This window comes from Asterias rubens, chromosome 17 (assembly GCF_902459465.1).
Source record: "Asterias rubens chromosome 17, eAstRub1.3, whole genome shotgun sequence".
Taxonomy (NCBI): Eukaryota; Metazoa; Echinodermata; class Asteroidea; order Forcipulatida; family Asteriidae; genus Asterias; species Asterias rubens.
In genome coordinates, this window is record NC_047078.1 from 2,540,818 (window position 1) to 2,559,158 (window position 18,341).

General features: G+C 39.8%; 1 protein-coding gene across 7 annotated transcripts in view; it reads right to left on the reverse strand.

The window, feature by feature from the left end:
* The window catches only part of LOC117301411 (tyrosine-protein kinase Mer-like), a 37,297-nt gene that overhangs the window by 2,337 nt on the left and 16,619 nt on the right, over positions 1–18,341 (reverse strand). For 3 of the 7 annotated variants that reach the window (XM_033785382.1, XM_033785384.1, XM_033785386.1), the window contains 16 exons: positions 11,048–11,392; positions 10,220–10,561; positions 9,255–9,557; positions 8,630–8,941; positions 7,366–7,647; positions 6,506–6,832; positions 5,770–6,066; positions 5,605–5,625; positions 5,229–5,444; positions 4,204–4,329; positions 3,729–3,753; positions 3,589–3,623; positions 2,755–2,985; positions 2,088–2,198; positions 1,459–1,655; positions 114–236 (listed from right to left, as the gene is read on the reverse strand). In XM_033785382.1, the coding sequence (XP_033641273.1) occupies positions 114–236; positions 1,459–1,655; positions 2,088–2,198; positions 2,755–2,985; positions 3,589–3,623; positions 3,729–3,753; positions 4,204–4,329; positions 5,229–5,444; positions 5,605–5,625; positions 5,770–6,066; positions 6,506–6,832; positions 7,366–7,647; positions 8,630–8,941; positions 9,255–9,557; positions 10,220–10,561; positions 11,048–11,392 (3,293 nt within the window). Of the gene's footprint in view, positions 1–113; positions 237–1,458; positions 1,656–2,087; positions 2,199–2,754; positions 2,986–3,588; positions 3,624–3,728; positions 3,754–4,203; positions 4,330–5,228; positions 5,445–5,604; positions 5,626–5,769; positions 6,067–6,505; positions 6,833–7,365; positions 7,648–8,629; positions 8,942–9,254; positions 9,558–10,219; positions 10,562–11,047; positions 11,393–13,356; positions 13,705–14,184; positions 14,455–15,997; positions 16,355–16,874; positions 16,940–17,963; positions 18,324–18,341 lie in introns of those variants that run through there. The other 4 variants (XM_033785379.1, XM_033785381.1, XM_033785383.1 and 1 more) reach the window with 4 other exon arrangements.

The following is an 18,341-nucleotide window of genomic DNA, read 5'->3' on the forward strand; positions in this document are numbered from 1 at the left end:
TTGAGAGCCTATACAACAACCAATATAACAAACAGCTTGCAGTACTGTGGGCTGAAGTAATCGTGAGTTACCTACAAAAAAACGCCAACAGTTCTTTTTTGAAAGATACCTACCTCGGATTTCCGATGATACACCCGATCATTTTTGACGTCCCGAGCAAGTCCAAAATCAGCCACTTTGCAAACCATGTCTTTACTCACGAGAATGTTACGAGCAGCCAAATCCCTATGTATACACTGTAGAAAATAAAATGACAGGATAGTTTGATATTGGACATTGAACATTCACATAGATTTAGTACATCGAATATCAATGTTACTTTTCAATATTGGACGGTGGAAATCCAAGTAGGTTTGCACATTGAGTGTTCAAGCGTGTTTGATAACTAGTTTGCATTGCAAATCACACACTGTAGAATACAACATGACAGGGTAGTTTGATATTGGACATTGAACATTCACATTAAATTGGTACAACGAATATCGAAGATGCTTTTCAATATTGGACGGTGTAAATCCAAATAGGTTTGCACATTGAGTGTTCAAGCGTGTTTGATAACTAGTTTGCAAATCATGTCTTGACTCACAAGAGTGTTACGAGCAGCTAAATCCCCGTGTATACACTGTAGAGAACACAATGACAGCATATAGTTGGGATTGGACATTAAACATTCAAATGAATTAGTACACCGAATATCCGTGTTGCCTTTTTAATATTGGACGTCTGAAATACAAATAGGTTTGCACATTAAGTGTTCAAGCCTGTTTGATATTAATAGTTTGCAAACCATGTCTTGACTCACGAGAATGTTACGGGCAGTTACACTCCCGTATAGACACTGTGGAATACATAATGAAAGTAATGTTAGTTTGATATTGGACATTAGTCATTCACATTAGTACAACGAATACCTTTGCTTTTTCAACATTGGACATTGTACATTCAAATAGGTTTGTACTAAGCAGTGAGTGTTCAACCATGTCTTGACTCACGACAATGTTACGGGCAAAAATCTCCGTGTATACACTATAGAATACAAAATGACAGTAATGTCAGTTTGATATTGGACGTTAGACATTCACATTAGTACAACCATGAAGTTAAATTGATAACTGGACTTTTCGATCAGCGTGCTCAGGATACTTTGATCAACTTCAGAAGACAGACAAATGTTTCAAATCCTACTCAAATTCTGCCTTTAAAACATTGGACATTCACATAGGTTTATAAAAAGCGAATATCTTCTTTTTATTTCGAAACTCTATATTGGACATTCATGGATCTGAATTCTATATTGGACATTCATGGATCTGTACATCAACGTCCAATCTTCAAAGGAGAAGAAGACATCCACTCTCCCAACATTACCTGTAGGTCTAAAGTTAGCAAAGTAGACATGCACATGTCCAATGTCCATCATCAAAATAGCTTTACTGTATTTCTTCAAACTATCTTTACCTCCTGCTCAGACAGAAATGCCATACCATCAGCTACGTCTCGTCCCATTGCGATGAGGTCACGGGAGGTCAAGTTCTTGCTGCTACCGTGAAGGTTTCCGTATACCTGGAGCTTAGCTTTCCCTTTCCCTCTGCTCTCGGTCAAGAGGTCCTTTAGATTTCCTTTAGAGAGGAACTCCACGATGATGTAAATAGGCTCTGGAAAATTAATTGAAATAAATGTCTTGACAAAATAGTCTTAAAAAAAAGACTTAAAAAAAAGGCACCGTATGATTGTAAAGGACACCCTATGTTGTCACCAAACATCACACAGAAACTGACTTGGGCTATCGACCAAAATCAACCGCCACAAGGGTTACTGCTACCTACTTCTCGGGCTGAAACTTGGTTACCCCCTAATTACACTCCGTCATGATTGAGGCATGGGTATCGTCCACCAAGACCGGCTCGTTTGAAATGTGCGCTATGTACCATTTCAGATACAGTGTAAATGGTGGACCTCACATCTATACGTTAACAGTAAATAATTGTTAACACCATCACAAACAAAATGAAAAAAATAAAACATATTATTTTGATTGTACTGTAGAACTGTTGTTGGTTCTAAGCACAACAATAAACTGGTTTTACCTGTCTCAATGCAGAATCCGAGAAGCTTGACCACGTTGTTGTGAGTTGGAAGGCTCTTCATGAGGTCTAGTTCTCGTAGCAGATCGTCCTTCTGTGTAGGGCCTGCCCCGTCTAGAATTAACACACAATCAATCAGAGATCGAAGAAAGTAGACTGGTGACTCGGTCTGAAACTGCCATTAAACACCGGCCGATTCGTGGCCCACTGTGTGCGGCACCTTATAGTAACCCGAATTGTATTACTACAGCTCTGACCCCCCCCCCCCCCCCCCCTCTTCCCACCTCTCGCTGTGAACAATAGAAGCCCATAACAAATCATTCAAATCCTGTCATAAACCACCAGCACCACAGGATGTGTATTAGCTACAGGGCAAGTAATACATGTACAGGGAACTATTTTAAGAAATAATGCGCCACAAATTAAAGATGCATTTTTTGAAATGTGTGAATTGGGTGCTCCACACGAACACGTGTACAAAGTCTATGGGGAACTTTTAAGTGCAGGATCAAAAGAAAATAACAAAAGAAAGCATATGCCATTCCTATTTTGAACTAGTTTTTCATGAGTTAAACATTAGTCCAATATTCTTCTGGATAATGTTGTACAAAGATCTTTTCTAGATCTATAAGGATATTCCAAGATGCATTTTTGAGAAAGTGCACTTTACCTTTCAATGTTTTGATGGCCACATCGGTGACCACACCTCTTCGGATGATACTCCGAACTCTGCCGAGTAGGACCCGACCAAAAGCGCCCTCACCGAGGGGTTTCATGATGTTTACCCTGTCCCTTGGTACAGCCATAGCGATGTCGACTTCGGGTACTTCGTCATAAGTTGGTGGTACGGGTTCTGGACGTTTGGCCACTGGTGGAACGGAAACTATTTGCATCGGTATGTCTGAAAATAAATTAGCACAAAGAATTAAAGGCAGTGGACACTATTGGTAACTACTCATTAAAAATAATATTAGCATAAAACCTTACTTGATTACGAGTAATGGAGAGAGATTGATAATATAAAACATTGTGAGAAACGGCTGTTTCTGAAGTGACGTAGTTTTCGAGAAAGAAGTAATTTTCCACGAATTTGATTTCGAGACCTCAAGTTTACAATTTGAGGTCTCGAAATCAAGCCTCTGAAAGCACACAACTTCGTGTGACAAGGGTGTTTTTTCTGTCATTGTTATCTCGCAACGTCGACGACGGATTGAGCTCAAATTTTCACAGGTTTGTTATGCAAACATAATGAGATACACCAACTTTGAAGACTAGTCTTTGACAATTACCAATAGTGTCCAGTGTCTTTAACGTGTAACTATAGTGAAAACATTAATAATGGTGATAATTGTAACAGAATCGCATATGGCACAATTTTAATAGACTGACCAAAAAATAAGCAAACAATCCAAACTTACGAAACCATCAAACCTAACAAACACACATCCCAATAAAATAAAATAAACTTATAAAAACACCCAACGTTTGCTTGTAATTTTCTTACCCAATTCTTGATACTCCATTTCAGGTTTTCTCTTTCTGTTGACAAATAAAATAAATTATTTTATTTAGAAGGATACAATTATTGTGTTACCCAAATAAAATCAATTAATTTAAAATAATAAAACTTACAGGTCTACTTACTTCTTTGTAACAAGACTTTGTTTATCTGGAAAATAAATGACAAATATTGCGTTAGACCCCTTTAACCTTAATAATAACAAAAAAATTGTTCATGATAGAAATTATTATCATTAAGGAAGATGGGGAAAATATTCTGAGGAGTTTGGCACATAGGAAATTATGATAATTTACTTTTGAGTGGCTAAAGCATGGTCGTTTACCCGCTGATTTGTTTTAACATAGATTGGTCCGCTGCCCCAAAGGGAATTCCCTTTTTTGTTTGACACACCTGACCCTTTCGTGCACATATTCATTGTAATTGTAAACATACAATCTTTATACCATCTGGAAGACTGTGGGATTGCTATCATATAGTTCATCCATCGGTACATGAATAATACATTGAGGCAAGCTTTGCAAGTCGTTAAATGGCAGGGGTTTTGTGTAACGTCTCAAAAGGAATCTTTTGCACTTGACTGTATCCTGCATTACTTACCCATCCCGTTGAATCGTCTACGATGAAATGTAACGACGAGTAACACCACGACGACGACCAAAAGAACAAGAATGAGTATTATGATGCCGGCAATTAGCCCTACGTCACCCCTAGATGCGTCTACGTCTAAGTAGGGAAATACAAGACACATTGAAGATGAAGTCCGTGACCAAAGGGAGGGTACCCGCCCATCGAATGAAGTTTTAAACAGCCGAAGACGCTATAGTTATTCTTAAAAAATTTTGGTCATGAACCCAAGGATGTCCATAAGTGAACTTAATTACTGAAGCTTTCAAGGGAAGCCTGAGGAAACATGTGAAGAAGGGTACCAGAAACACCGCGGTAAACCCATATTCTTCCACGATAAGTGTTCTGGTATTTTTGTACATGCACTACCAATGCTAGAGTACGGGACATTAATGTCTTATAGCGCACGTTATCTACCAAACAAGGTACTCAAGGCGTTGAGTATATACAAACTTTCAGAAAGATAGGAATTAATGCAGTAATGAATTCTGAGACCCAATAACGTAGCACCTTATAAGGGTTACAATGTGCTACGGCGCATACAGCAGCCACAACCAGGAACACTGGGGCGAATCCCTTATCTTTTCGATAAGTGCACTAGTTTGTTTTTACATGCGTTACACAACACATGTGACCAACGGCTTAACGTCCCACCACCCGAAGGACGAATCAATGGTGACGTGTTATGCTTAAGCCTGGGCCTAATTTCATAGAGCTGCTTAAGCACAAAATTTTGCTTAAGCAAAAAAACAAACCTTGCTGAGTAAAATCAGATTACCGGCCAAGACTCCATTCAATTGTTATGCTAAGTAAACAACAGCTAAATACCAGTCACAAGCAATGTATATGGCATGAAATTTTGGCCAGTTACATGTGTAAAACAAGCGAGCTATTTTCGTGCTTAAGCATTTTTTTTTTTGCTTAAGCAGCTCTTTGAAATGGGCCCTTGAACACAACGTGTCATGACTGGGGATTCGAACCCACGTTCTGCTGATTACCTGCTTGACTTGGTTCGCTGCATAGACTGCCCTGACAGAATCGCGAACGCACCTCCCCTAACATCAGCTCCCTGTCTGTCTCTTGGCAGCCACCGTAGCTGTACCACTCTTCTTGCCCGTTCAGACGAAATTCTAACTGCAAACAGCCGTCGTTATTTTCTGGAATTTTCTCCAAGGACATTGCGCCTGTTGCCTGTCTGAAAGTCACTGCAATACCTGCCAAGTTGCATTAAGAAAGACAATCCACACACACAGTCAATTCAGTTTCTAAATTTGAATTTAGAGTTCCAAAATATTTGTTCAATGGAAAGGATCTTTATATGTTGTTTACTTTTTGAATTAAAAACAAACAAACAATTGAATTCATAATGCTTACCCATCTCCGCAGGATTTAAGGCTGTAAAAATAAAGGAGGAAATGTATATTTTTATTAGTTATTTTTTTAAACGTTAGATATACTTTGTAAAAGCTCTGTCATGTAGGCCTATCTCAACGTTCTGTATGAATGACCGGCACAACTTCCCAAAATAAAGAAACTTACGTAGAGTTGTCACATTCCTCTTGACGGATCTGCTAACGCCATTTACATTCACAGCATACACTTCAATCTCATATAAGCTGAAAGGGCTGAGTCGCTCTAACAGATATTCAAAAGCACCGTCGATCCTTTTGCTCCGTTTGTCGGGGTCGAACTCCACGCTCGTTGCAACTTTTCGGTGATTCACGTGAAACCACTGCGTCTCGCCGCCGTCGTTCCCAGGGGTCCATGTAATCTTTACGGATGTAGCTTTGATTTGACCCCGGTCGATTGTGACACCGGTAGGCGGCTGGGGCTTAACTGTCGAGAGTTTAAGGTGAATTGTATTGAACTTACAATGGTAAATAATTCATGTTTGTTTTGTCAAAATGGCGCCATATGTGCACCGTACGTACCCACCATTCCAGTGCAGTTCAAAAACTGGGGTGTTTAAATTTACAGCATGGGTGTTTTTTTACACACAAACTGAGAGTCAACATTGGCCATGGGGTGTACAAAAACTCGAATGTAAATTTTGTAGCATTTTTAGTTGTTGATACTTAATACTCTGTATTTTAAGCGCAATTCAGCCTTTGGCTGCGAAGTTTGATTTTGAGACGCTTGGTGGCAGTAGACTTACAAGCTAAAATTCATAGTTCTCGGTAATGTGCGCATGCTCAGACATACGTAATCAATGGAAGTTTACACGGTAAGTCTGCTGCCACCTAGCGTTCCATAGTCTCCCGTTGTTAATTCTTACCTCTATCATTGAGTTCAATGGCCAACGTGACGACCCTCCCTATACCATTACCGCTCTGACAAGTGTACACTCCATAGTCGCTGGCCCCAACCACTCCAGCGATCTCTAACGTGCTAACCACCCTGTACCCCTCCACATCATCTCCGCTGATAGTGGTATGAGTAACAGTGAGTTTCCCCGGTTGAGTCTGATTGGTGATTTCCTCAGTTGCACTTCTCCACTGGGTTACAGGGAGTGGATTTCCCATGGCTGTACATTTCAGCAGGGCAGTGGCGCCATCTTTGGCCCCAACGGTCAGATCGTCTTCATCTCGGAAGAACACTTGATCTGTAACACGAGAAAAGAATAGAGTTTAATCTAGTTGGCACCTGTGAACAAATAAGCGTCGGTTTCAGGCGAGATACTTCTTTATTATATAGAAAGTTTTATTCTTCTTTCGTGTCCATCATCTGCTCTTCAAAATGTTTGGCCTGGATTGGGTGCACCTAACAGCCTTCTTGTTTTCTGTTACCACGCCTGCAATGCAGCACTGCTCCTACATGGCTGGTAATCGTAGAAGGTGTGGTATAGATTGGGGTGATTTACCATAATCGCAGGTGTCATCATGGTAGGGAGTTGTTAGGGGGGGTCTAGAATTTGTATAAAGTGACTTTCTGTAATGTATTGTTGGAGGACTGCAAGAGTCTAGTTCATTTGTTTAATGACGTCACGCAGCCCGCCCTGGGCGCCCCCATGTTTAGCCCATATTGGCATGTCAATGACACTGGATGTAGGTCAGCTCACATACAAGTAATACTTTGAGTTCATTATTACAATGAGTGGTCTAGGTAGTTGTACATCTAGGAGTAGTTTACACTTACAATGGACCCTGACGACAACACCACTCGAAGGTACGACCGGGGGAATGCCGTTATTTCCAATGCACCTGTACCGCCCAGCTTGGTCTCTCGTGAGACCGGTCAGTGTGACGTTGCTCACTCCATCTGCGTACACCGACGACAAGGGTTGAGAGTAACCGACTCTTTCCCACGTGATGAAGTCAGGTGGTTTGGGGTTAGCATCAGCTGCGCATGACAGGGTCACATCCTGACCCTCGTCGACTACCACGTCAGGTGTTGTTTGCCTTAGAAACTCCGGGGGATCTAGAATTTAAAGTGGTTGATTAGTACATGGTGTCGTTTTAGTTTAGCCAACATTTTATTTTTGATGGGGTTGCCTATTCATTAGACCATTTATGGGCAGTCTGAGTGAGGGCTACAAGAAGCAAACTTTCTCATCCCAACAAACACCTTTCTCTGCAAAATTAAGAAGAACTCTGACATTTGTTTCTTTTGTAATGAAGAGCGTGAGAAGATGATGCACCTTTTGGGGGATTGTAGTAAGGTTAAGCTTTTTGGAACGATATAATCATCTGGCTTAATTCCACGTCTTATTATCCAGTGACTCTGAGCTGTAAAGATATTTGTTTTGGTTCATTACCAGGGAAATAAATTATCTCCTTTATTACTATTTTGGCGAAAAGGTTAACTTTTAACCATAAAAAGAACTGCATCTTCAGTCAATTACTGCGTTCAAAAACGTTTTTTAATCTTATTTCAAAACAGAAAAAGCCATCGCAACGAGAAGCGGACCACTCGATGATCTTAACAAAAAATTGGTTAATATGTTTTAATTAGAATTTTCTACCCGGTTTAGATTTCTATTTGGCACTGTCTAGTCCTTGGTCTTTGTGTTGTTTCTTTTTGTTTGTCTTCTGTCCATGGTTTTCTTGTTTATAGTGCCCTTTAGGTTTTTTTGTTTAATTTTGTTTGATGCTTTTTCTGTGATTTATTGTATTTGTTTGTTTTTTAAGCCGGTTATGGAAAAAAGAAGAAAAAGTAAAAAAAAAAAAAGAGAACCAAAATTACAGAATTAGAACAAAAAAAAGGCTAAATTTAAGTTGCAATCGCAAAAGTAGGGTTACGTGTTATCAAACAAGACAGAGAAAAGGGGATTTTATTGAAGAAAAAATTGGTAATTTTGTTTATCAGGAGTTGGAAACTAAAAGACCTGAATGCGTCATGATATAATTGCCTGTGTTTGTTTGTAAATGAAAATAGTAAAAAATATAAATAGTATACAAACACTCGACGTTCAGCGTGCAAGGTGCGCTGCACAGGTCCCTGTCATCGCACGGTCCAGCTACACAGCATGTTAACATCGCACCATTATCAACTTTGCTAGTGAACTGCTGGAGGTAAGTCTGCTCTGTCACCAGGCCGTTGAAATCTCCATCCCTAACCACCGACGTCACCTGGTCACTTGCCTCTACCTTGTTCTTAAACCAGGATAGGGAAGTTGCTGGGCTACTACTCTCCGAGGAACAGATGAGGGCAAGCTCTGATCCTTGCTGTACTTTCATGGGGCATTGCTCTATCCTTGTTGATCTGGCGCAAACTGCAAAGAAAATTGGATCACGCAAAATACTGTTAATAAAAACAAGTCGATCTTACTAGTTTTGCTGAAAGTTTTGTTTTGTATTGCTTTAACATGCACATCCACCACAAGCCTCGGCCTTTCGGATGATACCTCCATGTGTATGTGGAAATTAATGTTATGTTGATTGATTGATTGACATAATTGATGTAAATGTTTTTGTTTTTTTATTATTGCTATCGTTTTGTGTTTGCTTTTTTTCTTGTGTGAATCAAGAGATAAATAAATAAGAATCATCGGTATTATCAAACCTATACAAGTCTGACAAACCTACATCGTACGTCGAGTGGTCCGAACGTCCCCTCAGCAGCAGTCACCGCTCCTCTTACTGCCTTGCAAATGATGCTCCCTCCATTGTCCCGTCTTCCTGGTGTAAACGTCAACGTACTGGAGAAAGTGAACCGAGTGTCTTGGGGTGAGGGCGCGGTGCCTGGATTGGTGAGGGGGATGTCACCATTGAACCAGGCCAGTGACCAGTCGTTAGGGTACCCATTGTCAGCAGTGCACGTTAAATCGACAGGCTCATTCTCTGTCATTGGCGACGTTTCTGCAGTGATGCGTGCATTGTCTGGAGGACCTGTACAACGAAACATCAGTTTATCATCCCAGGTCAAAATTCCAGTTGAACCTAGTTAAACTGGGTTTAACTGGAACTTGTAGAAAACCAGTTGATAAACTAGTTAAACACAGTTAAAACCAGTTGGTTTAATATGGAAAATGGACAGAAACCAACTGGTTTATAATTTCAACCTAGTTGAACGCAGTTAAACCTAGTCCAAACCAGTTAGTTAATATGGAAAATGGACGAGTTTGGTCACTAACCAGTTGAACCAGTTGACCCCAGTTAACTAGGTTCAACTGGAATTTTGACCCTGGGAAGTCTTAGCATAAAAAATTATATTCATGGTAACGAGCAGTCGAGAGCTATTGATAGTATAACACATTGTGAGAAAAGACCCTCTCTGAAGTAACACACATTTTGAGAAAGAGGTAATTTCTCACTAATGTCAGCTGAAGCCTTTCCTATCTGAAAGCACACAAATTTGTACAACAAGGGTGTTTTTCCTTTCACCATTTTCTTGCAACTTTGCTGACCAATTGAGCCCAATTAATTTCCCCAGGCTTGTTACTTGATGCATATGTTGGGAAACACCACGTGAAAATACTGGCCTTTGACAATTATTACCAAACGTGTTCAGTGCCTTTAAGATATGTGACTCAGTGACGACTTGTCCTTACCGTTAACCTTTAAGGTGATAGACACACTTGGGGCCGACTGACCAGCTGGTGTTTCAGCCGTACTAGCCGAACACTTAACCATGCCGTCGTGGTAAGGCCGAGTTGGTATAAATGACCAATCAGACGTAGTATCAACCAACTCGTCCCCTATCGGAGGAGAGTCGGGTCCGTCGGTCTTTTGCAACTGATCTCGAATGTACCACTTGATGGTAACTGAAGGTCTGGTACCCCGTACTACGCACGTTAAGGTGTACGTAACACCCTGTTCAACGGTGATTGTTGTATCCGGATCGAGGGAACCAGTCGAATCCGACAATGTTATCGATGACGCTCTAGGAGGAACTTTTAAGTTCGAAAAAAATAAAATAATGTAACCTGTCATTTTATTCTTAAAGATCTTCTCAGGATTGTTGCCATCGAGTTGAAATTTGGAAACCAAAGCCGTTTAAGTATTATTGATATCATTTCAAAAACAGGAACTAGACTATTAATACATTGTACACAACTATTAGTAGAAAACCAGCTGTGGTGAGTTGCCAGTCTGATGAAGCCACTAGTAAAGTTTTGAAATGTCACTGGAAATGTTCACAAATTTTACTTGAACTGGAAATTTTAAACATCTTAACTGAAATGTACACAATTCTGTTTAATGTTGACATACAGTAGCGTAATCGGGGTGGGGTGTGGGAGGGGGTGGGGTGAGGGCCCAAAGAGGGTTCCCCCCCCCCAACACCACCCCTTGATGTCCATACCACTTGAAATTTTGATATTTGAGGTTTAACAATTCCATAGTAAAATTGACCCGAAAAGAATGACTGACCGACCAACCTTTAACTTGGAGGGTCACAGTGACAGTCATCTCTACATCACTGAGTCCATCCTGGCGGTTGGTGGCACCGCACGACAGCGCTAGAGTACCGGGCGACTCGGCGATACTCACGGCTTCAGTATCAGCACTGTCCACCAATCTGGAATCTCCCTGGTTTTCGTTGTCCACCTGAGACCTTGTCTGCATGAGTTCGGCGCCTTCAAGCATCCATGTGAAGTTAGCTGCAGGTTTGATACCGGGAACGATGCAGGTAAACTGTTGACTATCTGCTGCTAGTACTGGGATGGAGTCACCGTTGCTGTAGCTATTTCCCTGATAGGTGATGGTCATGGTGGTCGGAGGTACTGAAATGAGATGACATATAAAAAATGCAACGATTACATGTTGTTTTTTTTTTTGTTTTTTTGTAAGACACCACTTCAAGATGTGGGCTACAAAACAATTATTAAATTTCGATGGGGCCACTGCCACCCACATCTGGGGATGCAACAGGGTCAACCCCAGGTACAATCCTTACGGATGTAGGGCTGGATGGTAGAGCAGAAAGCACTGTACCTCTCCAACTTGTTGAGCCTACTCGCAGCGGGTCAGGTTGGCGTAGTGGTGTCTTGCATCGCCTTCAATCTCTGGGACCCCGGGTCGATTACGTGTGGATCAGCCCCTATCAGACTGCATATGGTTTCCATATAAAACTGAAACTTTATGAGTTCGCTTTTATGAGATTCCTTGGCTTCACAAACAATAATAGTAATAACCGAATTTATAACTAGCCTTTTCCCAAAGGATACAAAGCGCCAAGTATTTTTTACTGCAAGGTGAGTGGGATTGTCCTGGTCTTTTTTTAAATTAGGGAACCTTATCCTTAGCACACCGTGTAATGGTTTATAGAGTGCTACGGCGCATTCAGCAGCCACAGCCAGGAACACTGGGCGAACCCCTTCTCTTTTCGATAAGTGCACTCAGCCAGGAACACCTGGGCGAACCCCTTCTCTTTTCGATAAGTGCACTGTTTTTTGTTTTGTTTTGTGTACATGCGTTACACAATACATGGAACCAACGGCTTTACGTCCCATCCGAAGGACGAAGCAACGGTTAAGTGTCTTGCTTAACGACACAAGTGCCACGGGTTGGGATTCGAACCCACCCTCTGCCGATCAGAAACACCAGAGTTGTAATTGGGTGCTATTAAACGCTCGGCCACGACTCTTCTACAGCCACAAAAAAAGAAGAACAACAAAATAGAACAACCAGAATCAATTATTTTAATAAGTGAAACATATTTTTATTATGCAAAAGATTACGTCAGAATCCATACCCCTCACCATTATTAAAAACTAAAACTGCTTGTAACCAAAGCAATATCCAAAGAATTTGCAGACGTTGACCACATTCTCAGTGATGCATACAACAAAGAAATATAGTATGAAAAAGGGGTATTATAACATCAACTCTATTTCAGCAAAACCGAAAGCATTTAGGGGAAATTTCCAGGGTCCTGTCAGCTGAATTAAAAAAATACTGTTTTACTAGCTTTTCGAATAAGTGCCCGCGTACTTTCGGTTTAGCAACCGACAAACATATCACTCGCGCCGAGCTAAATACTCTTGAACTTTTAAACCAGCAATTTTGTTGAGCTTCCGTGTGACTTGATCCACATTGTCATGATCTGAAGTGGTTAATTAATTGAACAACCAGAACGGAAAAAAAACACTTTCCGGTGTCCAAGGATATCTATCTATAAAACAAGTAAACATTGCATTTTTTTATTTTTTTTATCGTTCAACTACATGAACCCGAAAGTTGTAATGGGTAAAACAGAACCTTGCGTGGCAACTGTACGGCCATTTCCTTCTTCCTAATAGGGCACCATCACTCTAGCTGCATTATTCAGAGGTGCTTAGCAAATGAAGGGGAACTTTAAATGATTTCGGATACTTTTTGTAAACCAAAACACAATATCAACATAATTTAGATTAAACTTACACCGTTTCTAGGTAATGATTAGAAAGCTTACTGGGGTGCTGTACTTTGGAGAAATGAGTAAAACAATTGCAGGAAAATACGTTTTACTTTGCTAAAACTCTCCTGAGACAACAATTCATTCGTGACTTGTTTTACTCATTTCTCAAAAACTACAGCCAAGTAACTCCCGAATTCCCGACTCGAATTCTCGAACTCCCGAATTTGCACAACAGTATGTTTATCGGTGGTCTATCCATAGACTGTGAATAACAGCTTCTGCATTACATAACATGCTGACCACACCCATCAACCCCAACCACCGACCACACCCACCGACCACACCCACCTCTGATCTGCATATCAGATGTGCCATACTCTTCTCCAACCCCAATGGTGTTCCTCACACACCAATACCTCCCCTCGTCCCCCAACGTGACCGACTTGATAGTGAGTGGAGCATCGGGTACGGTCTCGTCAAACGTAAAATGCGATACATCTACTGTACTACTCCACTCAACCGGTCGCCCAAACATTACAATCACGATCCTGGAAAAATTATTAAAGGTGTCTTTAAATTCGCCTCGTGCCCACAGAATTTCTCTGATCGTCCCCGTGGATGTTGTGGTGCAGGAAAGTGTGGTGTCTGAGCCGAAGTCCACCCATGGTGAATTGGAGACAGTTATCGAGGCAGTCACTGCGGAAAATAAAATACAAATAAATTGATAAGACAACTCTTTTTTTTTTTCTTTTTTTTTAAGAGAGAGAAATTTGCTTTTAATTTTATATTTTTAATCAAATATAACAAAATACGCAATTTAACCATTGGCATTAAGTTCAGTTGTAATAAATCATCAATAAAAATACAATTATACAACGATATTCAAACCAAATGTGCACACATTGGCGCACCAGAAAATGTGGTAGGCTTAACACAAATGACTGGCAAGGAAACACACTTTAATAAAGAGCCTCTTAACTTTGTTCTGATGGAACTTCTTTTAAGAATTTATAATATGTTTGTGTTTGCAAATTCCAAGTGTAACAACGTATGCCACAAACTACAATATGTCTACTGATTCCCACTAGTAAGAAAGTGTATTTTTATGCACACACACAACTTCAAAATGGATTTACCACAATGTTTAAACTAAACGCTAAAACCTTTTAAACTTACTGTCCGTTAAAAAACAGCAGAGCATCAGGACACCCACAACACCGTTCAACGCCATAATGTAGAACTAAAACTGCAGTCTACCAACATGCACCTGGTAGAGCATCCGACCATGTACTTCCGCCTTTTTGCTGTACGATCGGGAAACAGCCTCAAAAATTCAAAACTTTAAGATTGTGTTCCAGTCCAACGATTTCTGGGTTTGCCGTTGTTGTTTCTGTTGCGGTTGTTGTTGTTGTTGTTGTTGTTTATTTTTTCCGAACAGTACACGCACGAAAAAGAATCAATCATGGGGCATAATAGCCCCTTTCTAAATGCATCAACAATGCATCAAACAAAATGTTATTATAAGTTGAACTTTAGTACAAACACTCAGCGTGGGTCTACCTTACGGATTGGTTTTGAAATTTGTATTGTACTTATTTACTGTTGAATTGGTGTCAATATTCACAAGGAAATGTTTCTTAATTCAATCCCACATTGGTCGATGCAAACCAGTTGCTTGATTTTACAGGGAAATAAAAGCAAACATAATATTTTAAGGAACACGTTGCCTTGGATCGGACGAGTTGGTCTATAAAAAGCGTTTGTAACCGTTCGTTATAAAATGTATATGGTAGGAAAGATGTTTTAAAAGTAGAATACAATGATCCACACACATTTGCCTCGAAATTGCGTGGTTTTCCTTTTACTTTGCGAACTAACACGGTCGGCCATTTATTTGACTCCCATAAATGGCCGACCGTGGTAGTCGACGAGGTAAAAAGGAAAACCGTGCAGTTTCGAGGCATGTTTGTGTGGATCATTGTATTCTACTTTTACATCTTCTTTTGACCGATCCAAGGCAACGTGTTCCTTTAACATCGCTGAGTCTCAGAAGTGTCTGATAACATGTTTGTTCAAAATATAAGTATAAGTTCCTTATATGAATTGATAGATTAGTAGAGTCTATATTGACCCTTTACATCGATGTGTATTAGCACTTTTGGTTTATACTTGGTACTTGGGACTCGGTAAACAATCGGTTCACATGAACACACATCATGGGTCTAAGGTTAATATCACACAATATTATTTATCCCAATTGAAAATCTAACACGTTATACTAAAGTCTTTTTACTATAATCAAGTTCTGATAATGCACATATTACAACAACCGTATCAATGCGCCTTACATTGAAACCCGGGGCACAATTATGCTTAGCATGAAATTTTTGTCTTGATAAAAACTGAATTACCAACCACATTTCCTCGTGATTTTCAGGATTAAAGTAAACAACAGCTGAATACCAGTAACAAGCAATATGCGACAATTAGACATTTGGTTGGTAATCCTATTTTTATCAAGGAAGAAATTTCATGCTAAGCAAATTTTCGTGCTTAGCAGTTGTCTGAAATTGGGCCCTGGTCACCACAAAATTACCAGCAGCAGTAGCTGAAAGTGTCACTTAACAATGGTAGAAATTGAAGCACCTGGAAAAAACAGTTAAAACGTACACAATTTACACAATTCTTCATAAAAACCATAACATGTTAGTTCCAACTCAACGATTTGTTTCATGGGTTCGCAGCTTTCGTATTCAAACCGTACTAAATACTGAGGTTCTCTCTCGTCGTTGAAGAAACCATACCTTTAAACTCTGCGACCCCGGTTTGAGTCACACACTGGAATAATTCTGTTGGGTTTTCCTCCCACATCTACAACTTAAACATCTTCATTGTCTTCTCCCCTCGTCCAGTTTCTGAACAGGCTTGGGAAGAACTATCATAGCTTTAGATGTAGATGTAAAAAAAAAAAAGGAAACTTGTGTCTTACCTCTAACGCGGATTTCTGTTTTCTCAGTCGAATGTGCAAAAGTTTCATCATCCAAAGCCTGGCACCAATATCTGCCTTCATCCTCAAGTACCAACGAAATTATTGTTAAAGGAAAATCATTCATTGATTCATCGAACAAGACGTGGGATCTATTGACATTAACATCCCAAGTTACTTGACTAAATGGAGTTGCATCGTATAGAACTATGGGTTGAGAGACACTGTTTGAAGCGCCCAGTGGGCTCTTCCGCCAGTTCACTATCAAAAGTTGGGCCGTCGATGCGGAGCAGGTAACGGTGGTATTTTGCTCGATGTCGACCCATGGTTCTCCGGTGACCGTTAAACCAATAGACGCAACTGCAAAACAGTATATACGCTGTATTTGAGTATAGATGGAAATTAAGACAACATTTTTAATGTCACAGTAAAATTAAGAAGAACGAAGTTGACAAACATTATGACGTGTACAATACAAGAAACAAAGTGATGACAGAAAATATCGGAAAAGAAATGTGAAACGAGCTCTAGAAATAATGTGACTTGAGGCATTGCATTATGTATCAATAATTGGTTTGCAGTGACACCATTTAAATATCTATTTACTGGTGATAGATTGTTCTTTTGAGAACGTGTCATGCTATAGAAAAACAAGCTTTGGCAGAAGAAGCATGAAGATCAAAGCCCTGCCTCATAATAATATCAATTTCAAGTTATATACGGCACTTGGACAAACTGACCTTAGAACATTTCAAACCCATCCTGTACGGGTGGGCGTGCCCACAAACGCCCCCAGGATCCATGTGATATCCCAATGTTAATTCAAATTGATACTATAAAGTAACATAGTTATTTTTTAATATAAAGTTATTGAACATACCTTCTGTTAACACACAGCAGAGTGTCAGTGCAAACACAACACCATTCGACGCCATGACGTGGAACTTTAAGTACATGTATAGTAGGTGGCATAATGGTGCCTCTACAGCATACAACCTCGTACTTCCGCAACTTGATCTGCTTCGTTCGAACCGCGTTATAATGAAAACATACTTGAACTTATTTTCAACACACGTTCCGGGTCAGCGATTTGTGTCTGTGCTCACAGTTCACTTGCTGCTGCTGTTTTTGTACCTTTATCTTGTAAATACATAGTTTAATGATTTTAAAGTTTTTGTGATGTATTTTGTAAGTTTTAGTATTTTTTTATAATGAATCCAACCGTATGTGGTTGCAAATAAATGAACCTTAACTTACCTTACCTGTTGCTTATGTTTTGCATTTATATATTTATTGCATTTTTTGGATAGATAACAAAGTATAATAATGCACATTTGATAAAATCATTCAAAGACACAGCAAGAACAATTAGAATACAGAGCAAGGGAAAATATAAATCAAACTGCGACTTTACAAATCCCCCGAATCCTTCAAAAATATCGACAAACTAAAACTACATTTAATTCAGTTTTCAATTCAAGTCAAAGTTTATTTCATACTACAGTTATTCTGTAAATAAAAATAACCTGATGTACAAATGTTTGCATAGATTAGCAAAATAATGGGCACAAAATATGGAGGGGAAAGAGTTAAAGAAACTTGGACACTTTTTGGTACTTGCCCAAGACAAGACTTGGTGTTCCCAAACATATGAATAAAATATCAAATCTGTGACAAATTTTACTCAATCGGTCATCGAAATGCAAGAGAATAATGAAAGAAAAACTATTAGTGTGCTCTTAGAAATCTAAAAATGACCTTAAGCCCAAAGTGAGTGAGAAATTACCTCTATCTCCAAAACTATACGTTTCAGAGGGAGCTGTTTCTCACAATGTTTTAAACTATAAACAGCTCTTCTTTGTTCGTTACCAAGTAAGTTGTTATGCTAATTATTTTGAATAGTTGATAATGGTGTCAAGAACCTTTGATCTATGTAAACCAAAATAAAGAGAGAAGTGGGTTGTCTTACCCCGTATGCGTGTATCTGTGTGCTTAGATGATAATGAAAAAGTGACGTCATCTGTGACCTTGCACCAATATCTGCCTTCGTCCTCAAGCGTAACAGAGATTATGGTCAAGGGAAAATCGTCTCTGGTTTCATCGAATATAAAGTGTGTTCTATCTACGGTACTATTCCATATAACGCGATCACTGCTTGTAGTATGGTACAAAACTATAGCTCGGGTTGCGTCTCCGGTGCCACCAAGCGGGCCCTTCTGCCAGTTCAAATCTAAAGCTTGTGCCATGACTACGAAACATGTGATGGTTGTGCTTTGGTGGATGTCGACCCATGGATCACTGGTGACTACTAACTCACCAACGGCCATAACTGAAAAACAGTACAGAA